We start from the raw sequence: 25,648 nt of genomic DNA, 5'->3' as shown, positions 1-25,648 counted from the left end.
ATATAGCTTCTCTCCAAAGAAAGAAAGATTGGTGGTTTGATCCTCTGGTTTCCTCATACCAAAGACTTTAAGATATGTTACTTGTTTCCCTGCCTGGTGCCTGGCATTAAGGGGTTGAAAAGATTGCTTTACCCGGAGTCAGTGTCTGTGGAGGATATACATGTCCCCTGAGGCTGGGTATCTCAGTGGGCTTGCATCAGTCCTGCGTAATACCACCCGCCTTGAACATCCACAAACACTTCCAAGTCGTCATATGAGCGAAATATTCTCAAGCACGACGTAAAACCCAATTTCAACTCACCTCACCTCCAAGCTGTGTAAGTGTAGTAATCCTGAACACAAGATTAAACCTCCTTTTAACCTGATCGCTTGACTCAAGTGTATATTTGCTGAATCCTGGGGGGATTCCAGTACAGGTTGGGCCCCAGTATCATAGTCTCGTGGTAAGTGTTGACTAAACTGAGAAACTCAAATCCTGAACTGAGTGATCAACTGAGTGATCAAGTGTATTTGAACCCTGGGGAGATTGAGCATATTTGTTCCTGCTATCAGCCACTGGTTGGTCCACGCTGGATTACTGACAGGTATGGGAATGGTGAAAACTGCTGACCGTGTTATACCACAACATGCACTCACTTTAAAGGTCATTGAACCACCTCCGTGGTGTAGTGGTTAGAGCGTCCGCCCGGAGAGCAGAAGGTCGTTGGTTTGATCCCTGACCGTGTCATACCAAAAGACGTTAAAATATGGTACTTGTTGGTCCTTGCCTGGCGCTTGGCATTAATGGGTACAACAAGGACTGGTCAGCTCGGAGTCAGTATAATGTGTCTGAGTGGGGTATTCATGCTACTGTTATGATAAGGGTCTTGGGTCCAAGTGAGGGTTCTGGTGAAACCCCTTATCTAACTGGCGTGCTGGTCTGCTTGGGGGAATTAACTCAGCAAAGAGTCCGAAGTCACAAGAAGCTAATCACAATTTTATTTACAAGAACGGAATAATATGGGGTGGCCACAGAAAGTCGGTACAACCCTCTGGGCTGAGGGCTGTAGCTGACCTTTGTCGGGAGTCTAAACCCTACTTATCATAATACTTCACTGTGACATGGTATCTCAGTGAGCTAGCACTATAAAACCAGCTTAAGTCTGGGCTAGTACAAGTAGCTGCACATACACATACACATGCATCCACATCGTCATATGAGCGACCTATTCTCAAGCACAACGTTAAACCCAATTTCACCTCACCTCACCTCACCTCACCTCACCTCACCTCACCTAAATGTCATTGGCATGTCATTTTTTAGGGCTAATGAAAGATTCTCCTCTTGGGCCTAGTGTACAGTGGAAGACTGCCATGATTACTTTGTTTTTTACATGGCTACTTAGCCTTACTGTCATAACATTCTGTTCAATATTAACTCAGGTATACCTGTGTTTAAAATCAAAACTGAAGATTTGTTCAATGACATTTGTATTTTCCCACTCAGTCTTTAAAGCCTTTGTTTTAAAGTGTTGGCGTGTCACACTGAAGTTCTGATTCAGTCCATGTAACATCATGAAGCCAATTCTTGGGGTCTCAGGATATTTGACTGATAGAACTGCAAAGGATATAAATAATGTATACTCTATCCTGAAATTATTGAGGAGACAGCATCATTGATCAACATTCACTGAATCTACCTATTTTTCCAAAATCATATTGTGATCTGCCACACAATCCATCTACTCTATCCTGAAGGAAAACCAAGTTCTAGGGATAGTCAACTTCTTTATTGCAATGAGTGCGAAGTTTCGCTGTAGGTACTAACACCGTTATCAAGCAAGTTATGATCACTTGTTATGATCACTTGCTTGATATGATCACTTGTTATGATCACTTGCTTGATATGATCACTTGTTATGATCACTTGCTTGATATGATCACTTGTTATGATCACTTGCTTGATATGATCACTTGTTATGATCACTTGCTTGATATGATCACTTGTTATGATCACTTGCTTGATATGATCACTTGCAAGTGATCATAACAAGTGATCATAACTTGCTTGATAACGGTGTTAGTACCTACACCGAAACATCGCACTCATTGCAATAAAGAAGTTGACTATCCATAGAACTTGGTTTTCCTTCATCTGTACAACTTCTAAAATGCCTCCCAAAGAACTTATTCTATCCTGAGTTTCATATGAGGGTCCCACATGGATCAGATGGTTAGGCTTAGTGGCTTTACTGTATTCTGTGGTGTGGGATTATGCTCATGATATCAATCACTGGTTTGTCTGGTTCAGGCTCCATTATTTACAGCCTGCCCAAGTATAGCTGGAATATTGCTGAGTGTGGCATGTAACAATGAGCTTTATTCCTTCATGGTTTCACCTGCAGTACAACCTTTGGGTCTTCACAGACATAGTCCCTATCAGTGGTTTAATTTGGTTAATAGATAATTACTGGTAGCTGCATGATTTATCTGTCAAAATCTAGTGGAAAATTTACTCGTTATTTCTTCTTTTGTACAGTGCTTTTAAATTATTAAAGAGGTAATAATATTTCAGTGAGGAGGCAAAATATTATACTTATTGAAAATATGACTGAAAAAAAAAATGGTGATAATCTGCTGGCTAGGTCAATTAATTTTCATTAATCTGACAAAGCAAATATTAAAGTTTCCTCCTTGGAAACCTCACCAGACAACTTATACTTTTATGTTCATTTGTGAAAAAAATATGTCTTCTTTAATGGTATTTTTCTTTACAGCTCAAATGTTTTAAAAGTCCATCCATCTCAATTTATGTCAGAAATGTGTGCTAAAAAGTCTTGATCTAAAATCAAATAGGAACTCTCCTTGGACTCTTGAACAAATTGGATGAAATTTGGGTACTAATTTCCTAAGCAAATCTAAAGGAATTGGATTGAAGTGGACAGACACCAGGATTCCGTGCATCTAACAGGCTCTCTGTCATCCATTAAACTCCTGTTTTTAGACTAATGAAACTTGTGGTTTTTCGTGCACGTTCCTTCGCGCTTGTTGAATTTAAAAATCAGGGCTCAATTAGTGTCCGCAAAGAAAAGATTGACGAATCCATTAGTCCTGTTAGCTGTATCTGAGTCCGTCTTTGTTTGAAGTTATTTTGTGGTCTGTCGCCGACTGATTCATAATAAGCTTCTCATTACTTCCCTTGCATTGTGTTTCTAGAGTTACGTTTGATGTTAAGACGCGATTTTGTGGTTTGGAGAATTTTCCAACCTAATTGTGGCACTTCCTGATTGACTGCTGAGAAATGCTTTTGTTGCGTTGATGAATCGAAATTTACACTTGTATATCGACGACAGCACTTGTCAATCTTTCTTGATTTGAGATGTTCATTGATGATAGGATGACAGCAATAGAAGGGTTTATATCATCGTCAAAGATTTATGTTTTAATTTGAAAATGATTAGTTTACATTTCATTTAGTTTGGTCTTAGGGTGTGGATGAAAATGAGATTATTTGAATTTTTTACTTTAGAAGTTTGTCTTTATAGTCTGATTCTTTTGTTGTTTTTTTGGTTGTCTTGATTGCATTTCTTTTTTCCCCAAGGCTATCTGACAGTGACATGGTATTAATTAAGCGAGTTGTCATGATATAACTGATAATTGTCAGTTTCCTTAAATAAAGTACAATTCCAATTTCAAATTTATTAAGAGTTTAATCTTTGATAATATCAAAATGAATTTTCTGTCACAACTTAAATATTAATATCAAGACTTTTCTTTTCAAATATTTTTCCAAAAAATTAAACAATTTTATTTCATCTCAGTAGATATAGTTAATGAAAAGCTAACAAAACGTTTGATCTTGAACATGATGTTTATATATAAAAAAATACTTTAATCTGTATACATCAGATATGTGTTATATCGCAAAGACATTTTAATGTTTAAAATTTGACAGTGTGACAAATTTGGCAATTGAATTCCTGTCATACTGACATCATTTTCATTTAAATGGTTAAATTTAATACACCTTAAGAGGCAGGAAGAAATTTACAAAGTTATTTATTGTCATGTTTGGTTTGAGTTAATTTATGAAAAGCTCATGAAATATCAATCAAAAGCATATTTAATAACCAAAAGTATTAACATATTAAGTGATTATGTGTGTAGTAGGGAGTCTGACGGGTGGGTTGAGACAAGAATGAGAGAGAGAAAAAGAAAGAGAGAGGTGTCTGTTGAGTGGGAGGGGTGGTTGTGTGGGAAGGGAAATTGAGTGGGAGGGGTGGTTGTTAGGGTGGGTGGGGTAAGTTTGTGATAGGTGTGGCTCTGTGGGATGATAGTGTGGGATAGGGGTGGCGGTGTAGGAGGGTTGATTGTGTGGGTGAGGTCTGTTTGTGAGGGGTAGCTGTGTGGGAGGGGTGGTTGTGTGGCAGGAGTAAGCGTGTGATATGGGTGGTTGTGTGGGAGGGGTAAGTGTGTGATGGGACTGGTTGTGTGTGATGGGGGCGGCTTGTGTGTGATGGATGTGTGTGGGGGAGGGGTAAGTGTGTGATGGGACTGGTTGTGTGTGATGGGCGTGTGTGTGTGGGAGGGGTAAGTGTGTGATGGGACTGGTTGTGTGGGGGGGAGGGGTAGTGTGTGATGGGACTGGTTGTGTGGGGGGGGGTAAGTGTGTGATGGGACTGGTTGTGTGTGATGGGGGCGGTTGTGTGTGATGGGTAAGTGTGTGTGATGGGACTGGTTGTGTGTGATGGGGGCGGTTGTGTGTGATGGGGGTGGTTGTGCGATATGGGTGTTTGTGTGGGAGGGGTAAGTGTGTGATGGGACTGGTTGTGTGTGATGGGTGTGTGTGTGTGGTAGGGGTGATTGTGTGGGATGTGCTGGGAGATATTGGAGGCCAGCTGTGTGTATGAGAGGGTTCTGTATGTAGACTGAATCATGTACGATGCCCTCCAGACACAATAAACATGATCACCAAACTGTAATTAATATGTCAAACACAGCTCACAATGCTCATTTTGTCATGGCGGACAAAGCATTCATCACAATAACTCCAGCTACAGCGATAATAAATTACACAATAGAAAATATCAGGACAAAAATTTGATTTTATTCCAGAGAATTATAATTTTGTATTTTTTAGAGGTAAAAAGCTTATATTTATATCCATATATTCAGATTTAATGTATCAAATTGTCAGATATAATTGGAATATAAAGGACAGAAGGCTGTCTCTATTTCATCAAAGGGGAACTCATTGCAATACAATCAATTTGAAAAGAAATTGAAATTGCTTTTAACTTCTTACATATTCTTCCAATTTTTTTATCATTAAAATCTTTCAATAAATGTTTGTAAACTTTACAGTCACAAGTAATTGTTTTTCCTAATGCATTTGGAGACAACCTGTCTGAAAACAGCGATATCTTAGCTCATTTAAAGCAACACTCTCCATCATGCTTATGGCAAATAGGTCTATTCAGTAGTCATGTCAAGCTGTAGATTTTCAGATTGAGAATAGAAATGACCCTGATTAATACTTCTATGATAAATGTCAATCTCTGAATTGTTTTGTACTTGCTTTTTTCTGTTCAAATATATCTTGAAATGGATTTGATAATACTTTGATATTTGAAGAATTCATATCTCTTCTTCTTTAATTACCTCTGCTGACATTTTCTAAATTCCATTTTATGTACTATTTTCAACATAATTGCAAATATTAAAAGGTAGATTGTATTATGATTTAACGGTCTTAATCCTGATGAAAAATATACATCTAATAGATTTCAACTTTTTTAGATATTTTCTTTAATAAAATAAAAATACTCTGACATTCCTTTGTGTTTTTGTTTTTCAAAGAGCACATACATTATGAGAAGAAGAGTTTATTCCTAATGGCCTAATGATCACTGTAGGAGGTTTAACTCGTGAACTGTGTGGCAGTCTATGACTGATTGCCGCATGACAGTAAACTCCAGTCCATTGAATACCGTTACCTTTCAAACCCCAAGTTGACAAACCACATTAAACACATAAAGTTAATATCACTTTTATTCATGCTTTCAATCTGAGCCATTACCGTCAATCAAGCGACGCAATTCCTGTAAACCAAACATGGGCTAAAAAATGATCACCTCACAATTGAGTGAATTTGAGTAAGTGACGAGCTATAAAAAGTGATTAGAGTGGCGTCTAGTCAAAGATGAGGATTCAATCCATCTCTATTTCATTGATTACATGAATTACACAAACCATTATGGGTTTGCGCAAGTTTATCAGCCAGGTGACAGATATGTGGCCACAATTGAAAATACAGACTACAGGTATTTAGACTGGTGATTGATTCCCGCAGAGAGTGTTTCATTAAGGTGAGGAGCATTGCCATAATCAAACGTTATTGACGGATGTGTTGGTGAATTACCACCAACTCTGTGGGTTTTAGTCCTGGGAAGAGAATGAGCAAATCCCACTTGAAGCAGTTAATTGACAATCTATTTTCACTTAAAGCAATTTCTGCTGTAATTTGTGTCAGTTCAATGACAACTTCGGATATTTGACTAACAATTCTGGCATGCGGTCTGCATGTTTTGCAACTGATGTTTGTTCCCTGCATTGAAAAAACATGTTTGAAAATCATTTTAATTTCTTATGAAAAAAGATATCCTGGTTTAGGAAAGAAAGGAGGTATTGTTGCCTGTCCATCATTTTAACAGGTCATTTAGGAAAATTGAGGATTATTAAAATGTTAAGCTTTTGGATTTTTTTTTAATTTCAATGCAGTTTTTATTGAACTGTGATGACTAACAGGATAATGTTAGTGTTGAAATTATTGATGCCCATTGTTCGACTTCGAAGAAAAAGGTGACAGACAGAAAAAGAAACTGAAAAGAAATATAACATTTTCAAATGTCATTTGAAGATGTTTTGAAGCATGGATACACACATTTTTCTAGGAAAGGAAGCTACCATTTTATGATTACAACATTAACTCACAGACAAAAGATATGGTGGTGTTATTCACGAACTTGTCAACATGGAATAAGACGACTATGTAGCTGTACTAGGAACACTATCCAGAAAGCTTTCATAGCACTACGCCATATTCATAAGTCTGTGGTTAAGTATACAGTTACGATTGGGCCGTAACACTATGAACGCTTTGTTGACTGGGATCCAGTATGATTTGTTGCAGATATGTTGTCATTTTACTCATTCATGGTGATGTCTATGTATTTATACGAATGATCCAACAATTTTTTTTCATGATGCCTCACACTGACATTTTTCTCTTCAGGTGATGGACGTCTGTATATGTGGGGCAAAAACAGCCACACCATTGTTGCTGGAGAGTCATCATCCTACAAAGTCACCAACCCAGTCTGTCTGAACCAACCCCTGGCCACCCCACTGGAGTCTGTGTACTGTGGGGCGTGGCATGCTGCAGCTCTCACAGGCATAAACAGTAGGGGTCGTTCTTGTGAAAATCAACTTAATTCATGTTTAGTGTAGATGTTAAAATATTTCCATTTGAGAAATATTATAAGAAAAAATAATGATTCCGTCAACTCTGTCTCTTCTCCCTGGAATGTTGGCCCCAAGGACAATTTTTGTCTACCCCCAAAACTATGTATCTGGGGAGCATTTTTGTTATAGCTGTTATTATATTTCTCAGGGGTAATTGTTTTGTGTGTGGAGTGAAGATTTCCAGGGTAATATCCATAGAAATAACAAGGAATACAGAATTTTGTCCCAAGATGCCACCTTCGACTCACATGGGTTTAAATGCCAGTTCCTTGGTGTGTCAGCTCCAAACATGATCATGGGGCGGTGAGGTAGCCTAGTGGTTAAAGCATCCACTCGTCATGCTGAAGACTGGGGTTCAATTCCCTATATGGGTACAATGTGTGAAGCCCATTTCTGGTGTTGACACTACTAAAATTCTGCTAGTCTCATCCCATCACATTCACCCACAACTTGTTGTTCCAGCACGGGTGCTGAAAGAGGAACAGTCTGAATCAGAGTCAAGTGATGAGGAGGGCGAGACGATGAGTCTTGTCAGTCAGGCCTCAACAGGCACCGAGGACCCACCTCAGAACAAGGCAAGTACATGCATGACCTGAACAGACCCATATAAGAACAAGGCAAGTACATGTCCAACCTGAACAGACCTATATAAGAACAAGGCAAGTACATGCATGACCTGAACAGACCTATATAAGAACAAGGCAAGTAGATGTACGACCTGAACTGACCCATATAAGAACAAGGCAAGTGCATGTACGACCTGAACAGACCTATATAAGAACAAGGCAAGTACATGTACGATGCGACCTGAACAGACCTATATAAGAACAAGGCAAGTACATGTACAACCTGAACAGACCTATATAAGAACAAGGCAAGTACATGTACAACCTGAACAGACCTATATAAGAACAAGGCAAGTACATGTACGACCTGAACAGACCTATATAAGAACAAGGCAAGTACATGTACAACCTGAACAGACCTATATAAGAACAAGGCAAGTACATGTACGACCTGAACAGACCTATATAAGAACAAGGCAAGTACATGTCCAACCTGAACAGACCTATATAAGAACAAGGCAAGTACATGTACGACCTGAACAGACCTATATAAGAACAAGGCAAGTACATGTACGACCTGAACAGACCTATATAAGAACAAGGCAAGTACATGTCCAACCTGAACAGACCTATATAAGAACAAGGGAAGTACATGTACGACCTGAACAGACCTATATAAGAACAAGGCAAGTACATGTACGACCTGAACAGACCTATATAAGAACAAGGCAAGTACATGTCCAACCTGAACAGACCTATATAAGAACAAGGCAAGTACATGTACGACCTGAACAGACCTATATAAGAACAAGGCAAGTACATGTACGACCTGAACAGACCTATATAAGAACAAGGCAAGTACATGTCCAACCTGAACAGACCTATATAAGAACAAGGCAAGTACATGTACGACCTGAACAGACCTATATAAGAACAAGGCTGCCTGTAATAGCACTATATGGAGAAGGTACACTGAGCAATATCTGCACTTCTGAGTTAACCCTCAGGTACTGCCTGTGTGAGAGGTCTCAGCTGCTGTAGACATCATAAACTTGGATCAAATCTCAGTCTATTAATCTTGTCATGTTGGGTTTCACAAAAACATTCAACATCTTATTCCTGGGTCACGCTGACCTTTCTCCCCATTAAAAACCAACCATCATGATGGTCCTCAACTATCTACATCAATCATACTAACACTTCCAAATGAATCCATGAGTTTGAACCACACCCATAGTCTGTCTCACAGTCCCTGAACCATATTATTTTCCCAACTGCCTAGCCCTCCCTGCAATGCTAAAGCCCTAAATGAAGCACATCTAGATTTCCCCAGGTTCTGAATCTCGTGTCTCCCTGGGGTTCCTATTCAATTTAAATTGGTTTATTTGTTACAATCAAAATTATATACATTCAGAGACTAAGCGTTAGCCTACCACACCCAGTATGGCCAACTGAATCCCACAGCCTGGTGTCTAGCTTGCTCTGATACAAGGGCACCTAATCCTGGATGAGTCTGGCGTCCCGCCATCAGCGCCGCAGTTGAACCTGATGGAGAGGATCAAGCAGGGTGGACATCAGCTGTTCTCAGACAAGATAAACTGATGACAGGCAAAAGAGGGAAGAACATATTTACTTCTTCTGACATTGCCGTATGCTTCTTACTGGAATGCAATTATAATGAAAGCAACACCTGTAATGCATCCTGACAATTGTTATGGGATCCTTAGAGATTGTTGTGTCTCTTCATTGTCTGTCCATTGTGTACATTCCAGTCTGTTGTCAGTCCTTTTCTTTTATCCATACACAGCATGCCCCTGTGGGTTTCACCCAAAAGTAAGATCCACATCACATGCTGGCTTGCCATGTTCAATCACCGCTGAGTACACCTGTATAATGAAGTACACCCTGAGTAAGTCACTGCCAAGTAGGGACGGTGGGGTAGCCTAGTGGTTAAAGCATTAGCTCGTCACACGAATCCCCACATGGGTACAATGTGTGAAGCCCATTTCTGGTGTCCCCTGCCATGATGTTGCTAGAATATTGCTAAAAACGACGTAAAACCAAACTCAGTCACTGCTAAGTGCACCTGAATAATGTACAACCTGACTAAGTCACTGCTGTATACACCTGTACAATGTAGTACACCCTGACTCAGTCACTGCTGAGTGCACCTGTATAATGTAGTACACCCTGACTAAGTCACTGCTGAGTACACCTGTATAATGTTGTACAACCTGACACAGTCACTGCTGAGTACACCTGTATAATGTAGTACAACCTGACTCAGTCACTGCTGAGTACACCTGTATAATGTAGTACAACCTGACTCAGTCACTGCTGAGTACACCTGTATAATGTACAACCTGACTCAGTCACCACTGAGTACACCTGTATAATGTAGTACAACCTGACACAGTCACTGCTGAGTACACCTGTATAATGTAGTACAACCTGACTCAGTCACTGCTGAGTACACCTGTATAATGTACAACCTGACTCAGTCACCACTGAGTACACCTGTATAATGTAGTACAACCTGACTCAGTCACTGTTGAGTACACCTGTATAATGTAGTACACCCTGACACAGTCACTGCTGAGTACACCTGTATAATGTTGTACAACCTGACAGTCACTGCTGAGTACACCTGTATAATGTAGTACAACCTGACTCAGTCACTGCTAAGTACACCTGTATAATGTACAACCTGACTCAGTCACTGCTGAGTACACCTGTATAATGTAGTACAACCTGACTCAGTCACTGCTAAGTACACCTGTATAATGTACAACCTGACTAAGTCACCACTGAGTACACCTGTACAATGTAGTACACCCTGACACAGTCACTGCTGAGTACACCTGTATAATGTAGTACAACCTGACTCAGTCACCACTGAGTACACCTGTATAATGTAGTACAACCTGACTAAGTCACTGCTGTATACACCTGTATAATGTAGTACAACCTGACACAGTCACTGCTGAGTACACCTGTATAATGTAGTACAACCTGACAGTCACTGCTGAGTACACCTGTATAATGTTGTACAACCTGACACAGTCACTGCTGAGTACACCTGTATAATGTACAACCTGACTAGTCACCACTGAGTACCTGTATAATGTAGTACAACCTGAGTACACCTAAGTATAATACACTGCTAAGTCACTGCTGTATACACCTGTATAATGTAGTACAACCTGACACAGTCACTGCTGAGTACACCTGTATAATGTAGTACAACCTGACTCAGTCACTGCTGAGTACACCTGTATATTGTAGCACAACCTGACTCAGTCACTGCTGAGTACACCTGTATAATGTACAACCTGACACAGTCACTGCTGAGTACACCTGTATAATGTAGTACAACCTGACACAGTCACTGCTGAGTACACCTGTATAATGTAGTACAACCTGACTCCAGTCACCACTGAGTACACCTGTATAATGTAGTACAACCTGACTCAGTCACTGCTGAGTACACCTGTATAATGTAGTACAACCTGACACAGTCACTGCTGAGTACACCTGTATAATGTAGTACAACCTGACAGTCACTGCTGAGTACACCTGTATAATGTTGTACAACCTGACACAGTCACTGCTGAGTACACCTGTATAATGTAGTACAACCTGACTCAGTCACTGCTGAGTATACCTGTATACACCTGTATAATGTAGTACAACCTGAGTACACCTGTATAATGTTGTACAACCTGACACAGTCACTGCTGAGTACACCTGTATAATGTAGTACAACCTGACTCAGTCACCACTGAGTACACCTGTATAATGTAGTACAACCTGACTCAGTCACTGCTGAGTACACCTGTATAATGTAGTACAACCTGACTCAGTCACTGCTAAGTACACCTGTATATTGTACAACCTGACTCAGTCACCACTGAGTACACCTGTATAATGTAGTACAACCTGACTCAGTCACCACTGAGTACACCTGTATAATGTAGTACAACCTGACTCAGTCACTGCCGAGTACACCTGTATTCTGTAGTACAACCTGACACAGTCACTGCTGAGTACATCTGAGACAGTACAATCTGTGAGTACACCTGTTTATTTAATCTTAATATTAATTGTGTCAGTATTTGATAAATATTCTCATTATGGCTACCACTAGTTCTAGTCTCCAGCTAATATTTCTGGCAGAGCGTCCATTAATGATATTTCCAAGTCTCAACAAATTTATTACGATGGTCTGCAAACAAATCATTGTATTCTTCTTTAACTTGACATAGTCCCCCGAACACCACTTCTTCGTGATATGTATTACAAGCAACAAGCATTCATTTTAACAAGGATGAACAGGAACCATGACAATAAACAAACCCTTAGTGCTATTTCCACAGAATATGTGTCATTATTCTGCAATATACATGATCTATAGCCACATATACATACATACATCTCTGATCTCCAGGGGTGATTGAAAGGCCAAAGATTGAGCATGATACAGGCAAACCTAGACTGGAATAGCTAGGAATTAGACTACAAAGGCCAATATTGTTAGATGTTGTCTGTGGTTATATCAGTGTCCGATGATAGTGTGGGCTGTATCAGGTTATTAACAATCATACAACAGTCATAAACTGAAAGGGTAGAGGCAAGCATCATTTTATGGTTGTTGTCATTTGTGATATGAAGAGATTAATCAGAAATTGTGACTTTGAGGATGATCATGCTGAAAGGTTATGCGAACATGTTGCCTCGTGTCAAAGGAGATGGGTATATCAGACAAATATAAAGAAAAATGTCAAATTTAATTGTTTTGGAAGGTTGCTACTGTTCAAGTTCTAAGTGCATTAAATGTCATATCAGTGCATGTGGAGACGTGCTACTTCTAAATCATTTGTTTGATAAACCTGTTATTCAGGAATTTGGTTGCTAGTAGATATGTTTGTTGTTTCATACAGTCAATAGATTCTTAATTGCATACAAACATATATACTAGGTCCATCAGAGCCTGAACTAAATACATCCAATAGAACCCATGTACGTCTTTAATAAATATGTTTACTGCAGTGTACTCATTTTTAGTATATCTTAGGCCAGACCAATTTTATTTCTTCTTTTACAGACTTTTGTCCTCAGAAATCCTATAGGCAGGAGGGGAAAAAAAAAGAAAAGAATCACCAATCAAACTAATATTCCTTCTAAATATTCAAAGTATGTTACTTTAGGCAATTTATGAAGTGTATATGGGGCAAAAAAACAATCTAAAAACAAAATTTCTTGTATGTTTACATTTTTGGTCAATAAAAAACATTAGGATTTTATTTTTTGAGTGGGGAATTTTCAAAAAATATTTTTCCTTATTCTTGAAAAAATATGACAGGCCGATCCGTAAAACAAGAAATAAAATTGGCCTGGCCTAAGTAAGATATTTCACAACTGTTTGTTTCTGTAATATGTGTTCATTTCAGAGACTGTAAGTTAGTCTCGCTTATATCACACAAAGAATTCGAAGTGACAGAACACCAAATGTTGTCATTACTATAGTTAATCTATATTGGAGTCACCGATTAACAATAGAAATATGAAGGATTCGGTGTTTTTCTTTCGAGTAGCATATTGTGTGTACAGGGACAAGACTGATGAATGTCATAAAAGAGTCGACCAAAATGGAGTGTGTGAGTTTAGTTTTACGCCTCACTCAGCAATATTCCAGCTATATGGTGGCGGTCTGTAAATAATCGAGTCTGGACCAGGCAATCCAGTGATCAACAGTATGAGCATTGACCTACGCAATTGGGATATGATGACATGTGTCAACCAAGTCAGCGAGCCTGACCACCCAATCCCGTTTGTCGCCTCTTACGACAAGCATGAGTTGTGTTGAGTTGGGCTTTACGTCACATCGGCATTATTTCAGCCATATAGTGACAATACGACAAGCATGGGTTACTGAAGATCAATTCTAACCCAGATCTTCACGAATTCAACCAAAATGGTCAAAATGGCTGCTTCTACTGAATAGCCCATTAGTGGATGGCCATCAGGGAGGTGAACTCTCTTTGTGTCTGATCTGATGACATGGATTCTGCTCATGCAATCAACCCCTGGTTTACCCAGTCCAGACTTGAATACTTTCATCCTGGCTGGATGAGACTGAAAGATAGCAGATGCAATGGCACTTACGATCATATGTCATCATTTATTGTTTTTCAAAAAAGTTTATTTTCCTAATCATATCAAGATGCGGTGGGGTAGCCTAGTGGTTAAAGCGTTTGTTCGTCATGCCAAAGACGTGGGTTCGATTCACCACATGGGTACAATGTGTGAAGCCCTTTTCTGGTGTCCCCCCGCCGTGATATTGTTGGAATATTGCTAAAAGCGGCGTAAAGCAAAACTCAACCCATCTAATCACATCATAACATGTTCAAATCATCATTAATGACGAGAACACAACTTTAATATTTGATGCTACAACTTCAACCCTTTTGAGTGACGCCCATAATGATAGTACTAGACTATTGCTAGAAGGGGCTTTAAAGCAAACTCACTCAATATCTGAATGTTTAAAAAATATTTTGTCGACCATTTTTATCAATATTTAAAAATACATGTATCATGAGAAATATGTTTCATCTTATCCTAAATAATCACATGAAGTATTGTAGATAGCCATCTTTGATTTTTTTCACAGTATATGATTAATGTTTAAGTGATGAGAAACATGTATTGGAGGGCCGGTGTGAACGTCGCATAAATCTCCCCCTCCCAGGGGTGGCAGTCGGTGATGAGCAATAATACTGAATTAGACTCGCTACTGGGAATTTATGTTCACCCAAGCAAAGATATACCCCCGCTGATGTATATGATCATTTTATTTCACTCGCAACATCGTGAGCAGCTAACATGCTGTTACATATGTCAGACCCAGAAGACATCAAAGGACTTCCAGTTTATCTTTACTTGGATCAGTACCATTTATATTGGTCATAATTTCCACATTGAAAAGATTTTAAATTTATTTACAATTTTGATGATTTTGGAGATTTTATGAGGTTTTCATGCATGTTTTTATACATGTCGAGTAATGGGTTGAGAAGGTATTTCTTTATGCCTTGTTTGAAGCGCCCTGATACTGGCATGTGGCGACATGTTCTTCACAGATAAGTAATCAACATCGTGCAGAGATGCCCAGTGTATGCACATCTGAGTCCTGATGCTAAGGTCAACCATGTTATGTACTGGGTCTGGTTGGAACCCTGATTCAATACCCTTGGTAGATTTCCGGATTTAATACATTGGATGTTATCTTCATCGAATCTGAACCATGATTCAATACCCTGGGTAGATTTCCTAAAATCTGAACCCTGATTCAATACACTAGGTAGATTTCCTCAAAAATGAACCCTGATTCAATACCCTGGGTAGATTTCCTCAAATCTGAAACCATGATTCAATACACTAGGTAGATTTCCTAAAATCTGAACCCTGATTCAATACCCTGGGTGGATTTCCTAAAATCTGAACCCTGATTCAATACACTAGGTAGATTTCCTCAAAAATGAACCCTGATTCAATACCCTGGGTAGATTTCCTCAAATCTGAACCCTGATTCAATACCCTGGGTGAATTTCTAATTCAATAATCCAACGTAATGTCCAGTATGATATCACACATGTTTTAATGTCATTCAACATCATCACATTCAGTATCCGATCCGCTGTCCATCATCTATTCCATTGTCCAGCCTTCCGTCCCCTTTGGTGTCTTAATCCTACGACAGGGGTGCTGCGGGTAGTGGTTAACGTGTTCGCTCGTCACGCCAAAGACCAGATTTCGATCCTGCACATGGCTACAATGTGTGAAGCTTATTTCTGGTGTCCGCCGCCGTGATATTGCTGGAATATTGCTAAAAGTGGCATAAAACTAAACTCACTCACTAATCCTAGGACACCCTTTACTACGCTAAGGGTAAGATTTATTATTAGAATTAGGACATAGATATTATATACAAAAGATCACGTTTCTTTATCATTCTTTATGTTGGAGAAATAGCCATGGCAGGATATATGAGGGATAATGAAAAAAAAACACACAAAAAACAACAATCATACATCCTCTATTCCTGTATAGCCAGTATACACACTGCTCATGTTTTTACTTCAAATTATTCTCAATCTGGATAAAATAATTCATAAAAAACCCAGAGCTTTGTCCACCAGATAGGGCTGTTTTTCCCCGGTTTGTTCACTACGGCCAGAGAAGCAACACTGATAGTTATAGACTAATAGCTATCTAATGTTACTGTCAGGGATAATACCACTACGTATAAACAGAGGGCACATCCATGACTCACATTGTGATTATGTTATTATTATTAATATCATATCAGCACTGGGGCTGGGTGAGTCAATGGTTTGTGATCTCTAGCGAGTAATCTCATATTGGCGGAATCAAAAGAGTAATGGCCACGGTATGTCCCGACTGTTGAGCCCCACACTTTGTCTTTTGGCCATTGTTCATTTGAAGTTGTATCTAGTGCCAAGTCTTTTCCTACCAGTAGATCAATTTGATCACAAATTATCCAGCCCGCAGACCACAGGGTAGGCCTGTTTGTTTTGATGGTGCCCTACCCCTTATCCCAAATGACCCATGTTTGATGTTACTCCTTTAAAGATAGCTTACGTCCATGACTCGAGAACCTCAGGTTCAGTCTTTATGAAATTATTGACTATGTGGTGAATCTACCGAAAACTTTGTGACCAATGGAGCACTCGGAGTTGTCGGGGCTGGCTGTGAGGTCCTTTTGAAGTTCTGGCCAATCGAGATGATCTGTTTTATTTCAAGTACTTTCCAATAGCCTTATTGTTCTACCACTAACGATGAGATCCTACTCAGGGGAAACTCCACATTTAATTAGGTGATGCATTTTGACAGGAGTGCACAGTTTTAGCGGAACTAATTTATTTGTATGGCTTCTGTTTCCCAAGCCTTGAGTGGAACCACCGAAAAACACTTTAATTTCAAAATAACTCTAGAACAAAAGAACCGTTTTCCCTAGTTTTTGATCACACCAGTGTTAAATTCCCATCAATGTAGATTGAAGGTTTCACTGATATGTTAGGAGAGCCCAGGGGAGTGGAATAGAGTCTGAACAGGAACCGCAAGTTATTTGTTGTCTTTTGAACACCAACACTGGGCAGAAAATAGGATTATCTTCACACAAGATCAATATTGGGAAACTGTCTTTAATGGTCTTTGCCAATCAGATGTTCAATTACTTGTTAAAATGATTTGGGGTCCGTGGATAATTCCATATCTTTGAAATGAGGAAAATTTGATAATATGAACTGTAGTTTCTTGCTGACATTTTATAGTCAGCCAGGACGGCAGGCCCAGGATCAAATCAGTTACACGCATTTCACAAATTTGGATGTGCTTAAATTTTTTAGGGATCCCTCATTTAATAAAAGTGCCAAAGATTGATTTGTCAATGCAAACAATTTATTTCATTAGTTCACTGTGTCTGTAGCCGATGTTTTAATGAGACCCTTAGTGTAAATATGCAGAGCTGAAGAGGCCGGGCGTTCCTCATCAACGCTGTAGCTTATTCCATGTGGTCTATTAGATGCAATATTTATTCACAACATAATCATCTTTTGATGATAAGGAAATATTTTGCCTGTTACATACAAAAATTAGACTGTTACACTACTTTGATCAGCAATTGTACCTTCGATTCTTTTCAAATGTCCACTTCAGTCATTTTATTTTAGGAAATGATATATTTGTGTGTGCTTAATGTGTATTTTATTGATATTTTCCAACACAATGTGGCTGTAATAATGTTCATTGTAGCATGAAACCTACGTCTAGAAATTTGTCCATAACATTAAAAAATATGAAATGTTGATAACATCATGAAGCAATACTTTCCTTTTCCTCTCATAAACTGTAAGTAGTTTCTATTAGCTCAGATGATTTGCCCTTTTTTGTATTTTTACCAAAAAATTATGTAACTCCAATGTTAACAGTTTGACAAATAGCTATCATGACAGCTTCTCTGATTTAAACCAAGCAAACCATGACTGACAAATTGGTTTTTTTATCTACTAACTCTGACATCATGTCAATTTTAAGTGCTATCCATTGTAAATATGTCAATTGCGTCATAATAAATTAGCGTTATTACTTTCAGCATGAAATTGATGAGAGTGAGCTTCTTGCTGAAACAAGCCAATTAGAGATCGCCCTTCCTCCAGAAGACCACACCCATGTTTCCCTGGGGGAGTTCTATGCCCCCACCCCTGATCTCACCCGCCAAGGTTAGTTGCAACAGTTATCAGGTAAGTCATCTTGGACTTGTGTAGGCGTCCTCTACTCCACAAGGATAATGGATGTTTTGTTGTAATCTTGACAACTTATCTATACCAGGATGTATGCCGATTTCATCGCCATGGACTTCCAGGTTCTCAAATAGTTAGGTCCTGGTTTCTTAATCTCTGTGCTCACATTATCATAGACTAATGCTTAGTCGCTGAATATATATAATATTGATAGTAACAAATAAACCCATTTAAATTGAAAAGGAACCACAGTGAGTTGGGAGAAATCTACATTTGCTTCTTTTTGGGCTTTAGTATTACAGGGAGGGTTCAGCAGTAGGGGAAATAATGTGGTTCAGTGACTGTGAGACAGACTAACTTATCAATACTAGAATAATTATGGTGTATAGCACAGATCATAAATTTACTTCTTGTACTTGTACAGTAAAGTATCAAGGAATAAAACTAATGTTTAAAAAAAAGATATATTGTAAGGTGTCTGAATATGGTTTGCAGTATCTATTATTTTATAAGAAGAGAACAATTTGTTAAAACCATTTTCTTGATTTTGAACCATTTATCTGTTTTCATGTTTTCCGTTCTGATTGAAGAAATGTGTATTCTGAAATACACATGGATTCTCCCTGTTCCTCAGCCTCAGGGTACAGCAGAACCTTGTAAAGTCATAATCTGTTCACTTGATATGTCCTTTATGACTATGGAAGTTTTTGGTCCCTACAGAATCCTTATGAGTGCAATAGTCTAACGTTGTCTTGTATAAAATTATGGAAATCATGTTTGTAGTACTTGCTGGAAGTGACTTCCATAAATCATGTGGTTTAAAATAGAATCAGATGAGGAAAATATACATCAAACACCTCTCATCACGTAATTGTTCCCAGTACTCACACATGTAAAACATTGCTACATATGGGATGTTTATATTGATGAAGTACACCATACACATACTCAGTCATAATTCATATCAATCATATCCATCACCTGTTAGCATTAATGTGGGGCGATGGGTTAGTTTAGTGGTTCGGGTTTGATTCCCCACATGGGTACAATTTCCAGTGTCCTCTGCAGTGATATTGCTGGAATATTGAAAAAAAAGCAGGGTAAAACCAAACTCACTCACTCACTCACTCACTCACTCACTCACTCACGTTAATGTCTGAGGAGAATGTTTAGAAGAAATGTAATATGAAAAATATCTCCTGCTCTTAAATTGTTGATAATCTAAATTAAATTTATTGTGACATTTTTTTTATGTAAAACATTTCTAAACTAACAACCTCTTTTCAGCTTCCATGTTGGGATGTGAGCAGATGGTTGCCGGTTCACTTGAGTCATCCAAACGGTTGGTCATCCAGGTTCCTGTGTCACAGATAGACTCAAGTGAACAGTCTTCAAACTCTACTCCTCCCCGAACAGTGTCAGGGGAGAGTTTGCACTGGGAGACTACTGGTCAAGACAACCCTTTTGATAGTCTTCCACAATATCCACACACTGAACCTGTAACTCAAGTTGCTCCACAATCAACATTTTCAGCAGAAAAACTAAGTTCCAAACCTGATGTGCCAAAATTGCTCTTAGGCTACAATCGCTCCAAAACAGTGGTTGATAGTGCACACCCTAATACGGTACAGATTAGTAAACAGACAGCAAAGCACTACACCCTCCCAAGGGAAAATACCAAGATTATAAGCAGGAATGTTACCTTTGTCAATGCTTCGGACTTGAGGACTACAGGACTAATGTTTCCTCTGGACAGTGCCATTCCTGCAAGAAACGAAGAAGCTGTGATGGTTACAAGTGACGATGTCCATACTGTTAACATAGAAAAACAGAAACAACCTTTGACAGCCATTATGAAAAGTCATTCACGGGAGGTGCTTGTACAACCGTCGGACCAAGACATCCGAGTAAGTTGGTAGATAGAAACCCAAGAATTCGAGATATGGTCACATATTGTAATTTGTTGATACTCAAGGTTTGGTTTGTTGTTTTAATACGCAATCAATATTTCAAATAGATGATAGCTGTGTGTAAATAACAGACAATCCAGGGTTCAACCTCATAATAGTTGATCTACACATTTGGGATACAATGACATGTCTCAACCAAGTTATCAAGCCTGACAACCTGATGTCTTGTAGACAAGCAGGAGTTACTGAAGACCATTTCTAATTTCATGGGTGGTTACTCAATGATGTGAGCACATAATTATATTTCAAGGTACAGCATCTTTACTTTACAAAACAAAAAGGGGCATGGGTGGAGCAGCTGTCTGAGGCACCACAATATGAAGTGAGTGAGTTTAGTTTTACGCCGCACTCAGCAATATTCCAGCTATATGGCAGCGGTCTGTAAATAATTGAGTCTGGACCAGACAATCCAGGGATCAACAGCATGAGCATCGATCTGCGCAATTGCGAACCGATGACATGTATCAACCAAGTCAGCCAAGTCACCCGATCCTGTTAGTCACCTCTTACGATAAGCATGGGTTACTGAAGGTTCATTTTAACCTGGATCTTCACGGGTCACGATATTAAGACAACAGATGCTGCAAGTGTTCAGACTGAAACACAAGGGTTAAGAGGAAGACCATAGCATGATCAACTGAAATAGAAATTAAGTGTCCAGGGTTAATAGGAAAACAGTAGCAATAGCATGTGGCTGACACATGGTACATTCAGGGTGACATTTTCTCAGTAAAGTAAAGATGCGAATACTTTTTGGGTAGGGGTGGGTTGTGTGAGTCCCAGTTGGATTTGAATCCTGGATTATATTCAAATGTGAAATCACATTCAAGCCATCTTTCAACCCACTGCCTCTTTGTGCAGAAATATGAAACTGAGGTTGATGAATTGTAATGAAATCACATTCAAGCCATCTTTCAACCCACTGCCTCTTTGTGCAGAATTATGAAACTGAGGTTGATAAAAACAACTGAAATCATATTCATACCATTTTTAAACACACTGGGATGGTGGGATAGCCTAGTGGTTAAAGCGTTCACTAGTCATGCCACATATCTGGGTTCGATTCCCCACATGGGTACAATGTATGAAGCCCATTTCTGGTGTCCCATGCCATGATATTGCTGGAATGCTGCTAAAAGTGGTGTAAAACTAAACTCACTCACTCACTTTAAACACACTGGCTCTTTGTGCAGGAACATGAAATAGAAGGTGATCAATGCAGTTCCTCTCCCAACTTTCTGCTGTCAATTTTGAAATTGTTAACGTTGTGTGGTTGTTATCCTATCAGCATCTCCTGTACAATTCCATGATTTTATAACTTGGATGAATCTATATAACTTTTTAGTCCGAGATCAGCTACATACCAGACTAATCACATTAATGTCCACAGCATAGCAGCTGTAATTATCATTCTATTGACAAGTGCTATCAGCGATCGGCCTTGTCAATATGAATACCACTTGAAATGAAACATGACATGTCAATTTCATACAGCGCTCATCCATAGTGACCCTGATTGGCAGCCCAGTAATTAACATGATATCAGGACCTTGTACATTCCTCACAAAATGTCATCAGCTTTGTGTATGCTAACCCTTTGTCCTGTCTCGATACATAGGTGAACAATTAAAAGCTTGTCACCATACTTAGTGCAAGTGGTCAAATATCACGTTTTGCGTAATTAGTGAACGTTGGTGGTAATTACTGCTGTTTGTATCCCTTGCACGGACATACTGACTAAAAGCAACTCTGCTCAGATTAGATTGATTGTGATGACTCAATTATATCTTTAAAACTAATGTAATTAATTATGTGGCTCGCTGAACCTTTGAAATGATATCATTGTCAGGTAATAATGTCCTTTATGTGGTGCATGCGGCATGTTGGTCCACACACAAATGTGTATTCCCTAGTGTGGGCACAGTCAATGCTGGTCGGGGGCGGAGGATGAGGATGAAGGGTGGGACAGCAATGTTGATTGCCATGTCAGGTTAGCAATGAAATGAGTGAGTTCCCCTGACCATATGGTGATCTAGGTGTGTTCCCCTGACCATATGGTGATATATGTGTGTTCCCCTGACCATATGGTGATCTTGGTGAGTTCCCCTGGCCATATGGGGATCTTGGTGAGTTCCCCTGACCATATGGTGATCTAGGTGAGTTCCCCTGACCATATGGTGATATATGTGTGTTCCCCTGACCATATGGTGATCTTGGTGAGTTCCCCTGGCCATATCATGATCTTGGTGTGTTCCCCAGACCATATGGTGATCTTGGTGAGTTCCCCAGACCATAGGGTGATCTTGGTGAGCTCCCCTGACCATATGGTGATCTCGATGAGTTCCCCTGACCATATGGTGATCTTGGTGTGTTCCCCAGACCATATGGTGATCTTGGTGAGTTCCCCTGACCATATGGTGATCTTGGTGTGTTCCCCAGACCATATGGTGATCTTGGTGAGTTCCCCAGACCATAGGGTGAGCTCCCCTGACCATATGGTGATCTCGAAGAATTCCCCTGACCATATGGTGATCTTGGTGGGTTCCCCAGACCATATGGTGATCTTGGTGAGTTCCCCTGACCATATGGTGATCTAGGTGAGTTCCCCTGACCATTAGGTGATCTCGGTGAGTTCCCCTGGCCATATGGTGATCTTGGTGTGTTCCCCTGACCATATGGTGATCTTGGTGTGTTCCCCTAACCATATGTTGATCTTGGTGTGTTCCCCAGACCATATGATGATCTAGGTGAGTTCCCCTGACCATATGGTGATCTCGGTGAGTTCCCCTGACCACATTGTGATCTTGGTGTGTTCCCCAGACCATATGGTGATCTTGGTGAGTTCCCCTAACCATATTGTGATCTAGGTGAGTTCCCCAGACCATATGGTGATCTTCGTGAGTTCGCCTGACTATATGGTGATCTTGGTGAGTTCCCCAGACCATATGGTGATCTTGGTGAGTTCCCCTGACCATATGGTGATCTTGGTGAGTTCCCCAGACCATATGGTGATCTTGGTGAGTTCCCCTGACCATATGGTGATCTTGGTGAGTTCCCCTGACCATATGGTGATCTAGTAGAGTTCCCCTGACCATATGGTGATCTCGGTGAGTTCCCCTGACCATAAGGTTATTTGGGGAGTACATAAATCACTGTGTGTTTCACCAGGATTTGGGATCTTTGAACCCAAGAACAGTCTTCTGGGGTTACTAATCAAAATGAATTTGAAAAAGGGAAAAAAGATGTGTCCATACTTGTTGAGATGTGCTGGGATACCATGAACTCTAAGTGGAAGTGAAAGGGAGTTTTTTAATCCTTCTGACATTGATTTTCACCAGACTGGTTGACCTTCGTAAATCAATCATTGAATATTACACAGCATGCTTCTGAGCGAAAGTCAACTTGGGTTGTAGAGCAATGTTGCACTCTCCCAAGGGAGTTGGGTTTAAAAGCCTACTGATCCGTGGAATGGGCTTAAAACATGTCATGTGGTTTGAGTAGGCCTCTTTGATGCTAAGTATCCTCATACGTTTTCATACTAATCACATGTATGAAGTAGCATTGTGTAGGTTCAGATACTGAAATATAGTGAGTGAGTTTTGCTCCGCACTCAGTAACATTCCAGCAGTATGTAAATAATCGAGTCTGGAGCAGGCAATCATCAAGTGATCAACGGCAATTGGGATACGTGTGTCAACCAAGTCAGCGAGCCTGACCACCCTATCCCGATAGTCGCCTCTTAAGACAAGCATGGGCTACTGAAGATCAATTCTAACTGGGTGCTGAAATATAAATTGATGTGAAATGTAATGACTGGTTTAAAATATATGGGATGAACTATCACTTTAAAACATACTCTGGTATCAAATATTATTGATACCAGGATATATCAAGGATTATTTTAAAGTAAGTCAACAATAACGCATCTGCACCACATCAACATGTCTGAACTGGGGGTTGAGGGCATGAACAACCATGGGTAATATAACCTTTTAGGAAAAGGATGGTTATGGCTGCTGTATGACACCGTCAACAGTCACTGATTCTAGATCGTGGACTTTAAACCGGTGAACATCCGGGTTAGAATTGATCTTCAGTAACCCATGCTTGTCGTAAGAGGCGACTAACGGGATCCGGCGGTCAGGCTCGCTGACTGAGTTGACACGAGATCGTATCCCAGATGCGTAGATCGATGCTCATGCTGTTGATCCCCGGACTGTCTGGTCCAGATCCGATTATTTACAGACCGCCGCCATATAGCTGGAATATTGCTGAGTGCGGCGTAAAACTAAACTCACTCACTCACTCGTGGACTTTAACTTTGGATTCCAGCAATTCATTTGAATACCACTTCAGTTAATGGCTTTTGTGATGTACAATCAGTGGGTTTTGTGGCAGCACGAACTATAGTGCTGTCGTTGACAACTTAAAGACCCAGTACAGAAGTTGGTGAGTTTATGACAGAAGACCTTGGGCGAATACCATCCTCTTTGTCATAACGATGGGCCTATAATTCCAGATTTAATTAACACCCGATTCATGGCTTAATTAACTTCATTGCACCTACCCACCCTTAAAACGAGTTTGCTGATAAATTTAGATGATCACAATTAACACACTCAACAAAGACGAGAGATGCTCGCGTTATAATTATTTCCCATCATTTGTCATACGTTTGATTTCACAACGCAGTGGGTCTTTTCAACCGTTTTCTCATCAGTAAATTAAGAATGATTTGTTAAATCTAGCAAATAAAATATTTCATTTAGATTCTTAAATTCCGAATTTATTACTAAGACAAGTCCTTTCGTCTCCTTTTCGAGTTCAACGAGTGATTGCTACTATCTTAAGCCTGTGATCATTGTAAAGTAATTACTACCTTTGCTTATGGAAACACAAAAGAACAGTACAATCAGTGGCATTTTTATTTGCAGAATGTTCTTTGAAGACAAATACCCGAGAAGGCGATTGACAAAGTCACGTCAGAAATTGTTTGAAATTTGTGAATTAGTTCATAATGTTTCATGAACCATTATATAATTAATAAACATTTTCAACAGTTTATATAATGATGTCAATTGTATTTAGTCACATTACTCTCATCAAGGTTAAGCACCCCACCTCATAATGCCCATCATTAAGTATTAGTCATAAATCAACTGCTTTATCAACGAAACGCCAATTTTGGGAGCCATTCGAATTTTAACATATTTTCACACTGAATGATATAATTATACTATTTAGAGGTATTAAGAATTACATATGATTAGACATGACTCAGAGC

The 25,648-nt window shown here is 39.5% G+C and overlaps 1 protein-coding gene across 1 annotated transcript in view; it reads left to right on the top strand.

The window, feature by feature from the left end:
* Positions 1-25,648, top strand: part of LOC124282489 — a 207,789-nt gene that overhangs the window by 172,812 nt on the left and 9,329 nt on the right. The window contains exons 9-12 of the mRNA XM_046718497.1: positions 7,274-7,441; positions 7,966-8,078; positions 18,247-18,373; positions 19,682-20,301. Of these exons, the coding sequence (XP_046574453.1) occupies positions 7,274-7,441; positions 7,966-8,078; positions 18,247-18,373; positions 19,682-20,301 (1,028 nt within the window). The remainder of the gene's footprint in view (positions 1-7,273; positions 7,442-7,965; positions 8,079-18,246; positions 18,374-19,681; positions 20,302-25,648) is intronic.

The sequence above is a fragment of the Haliotis rubra genome, unplaced genomic scaffold, assembly GCF_003918875.1.
Source record: "Haliotis rubra isolate DU_JTF1 unplaced genomic scaffold, ASM391887v1 Scf3, whole genome shotgun sequence".
NCBI lineage: Eukaryota > Metazoa > Mollusca > Gastropoda > Lepetellida > Haliotidae > Haliotis > Haliotis rubra.
This window is presented reverse-complemented; position numbering and strand designations above follow the sequence as displayed.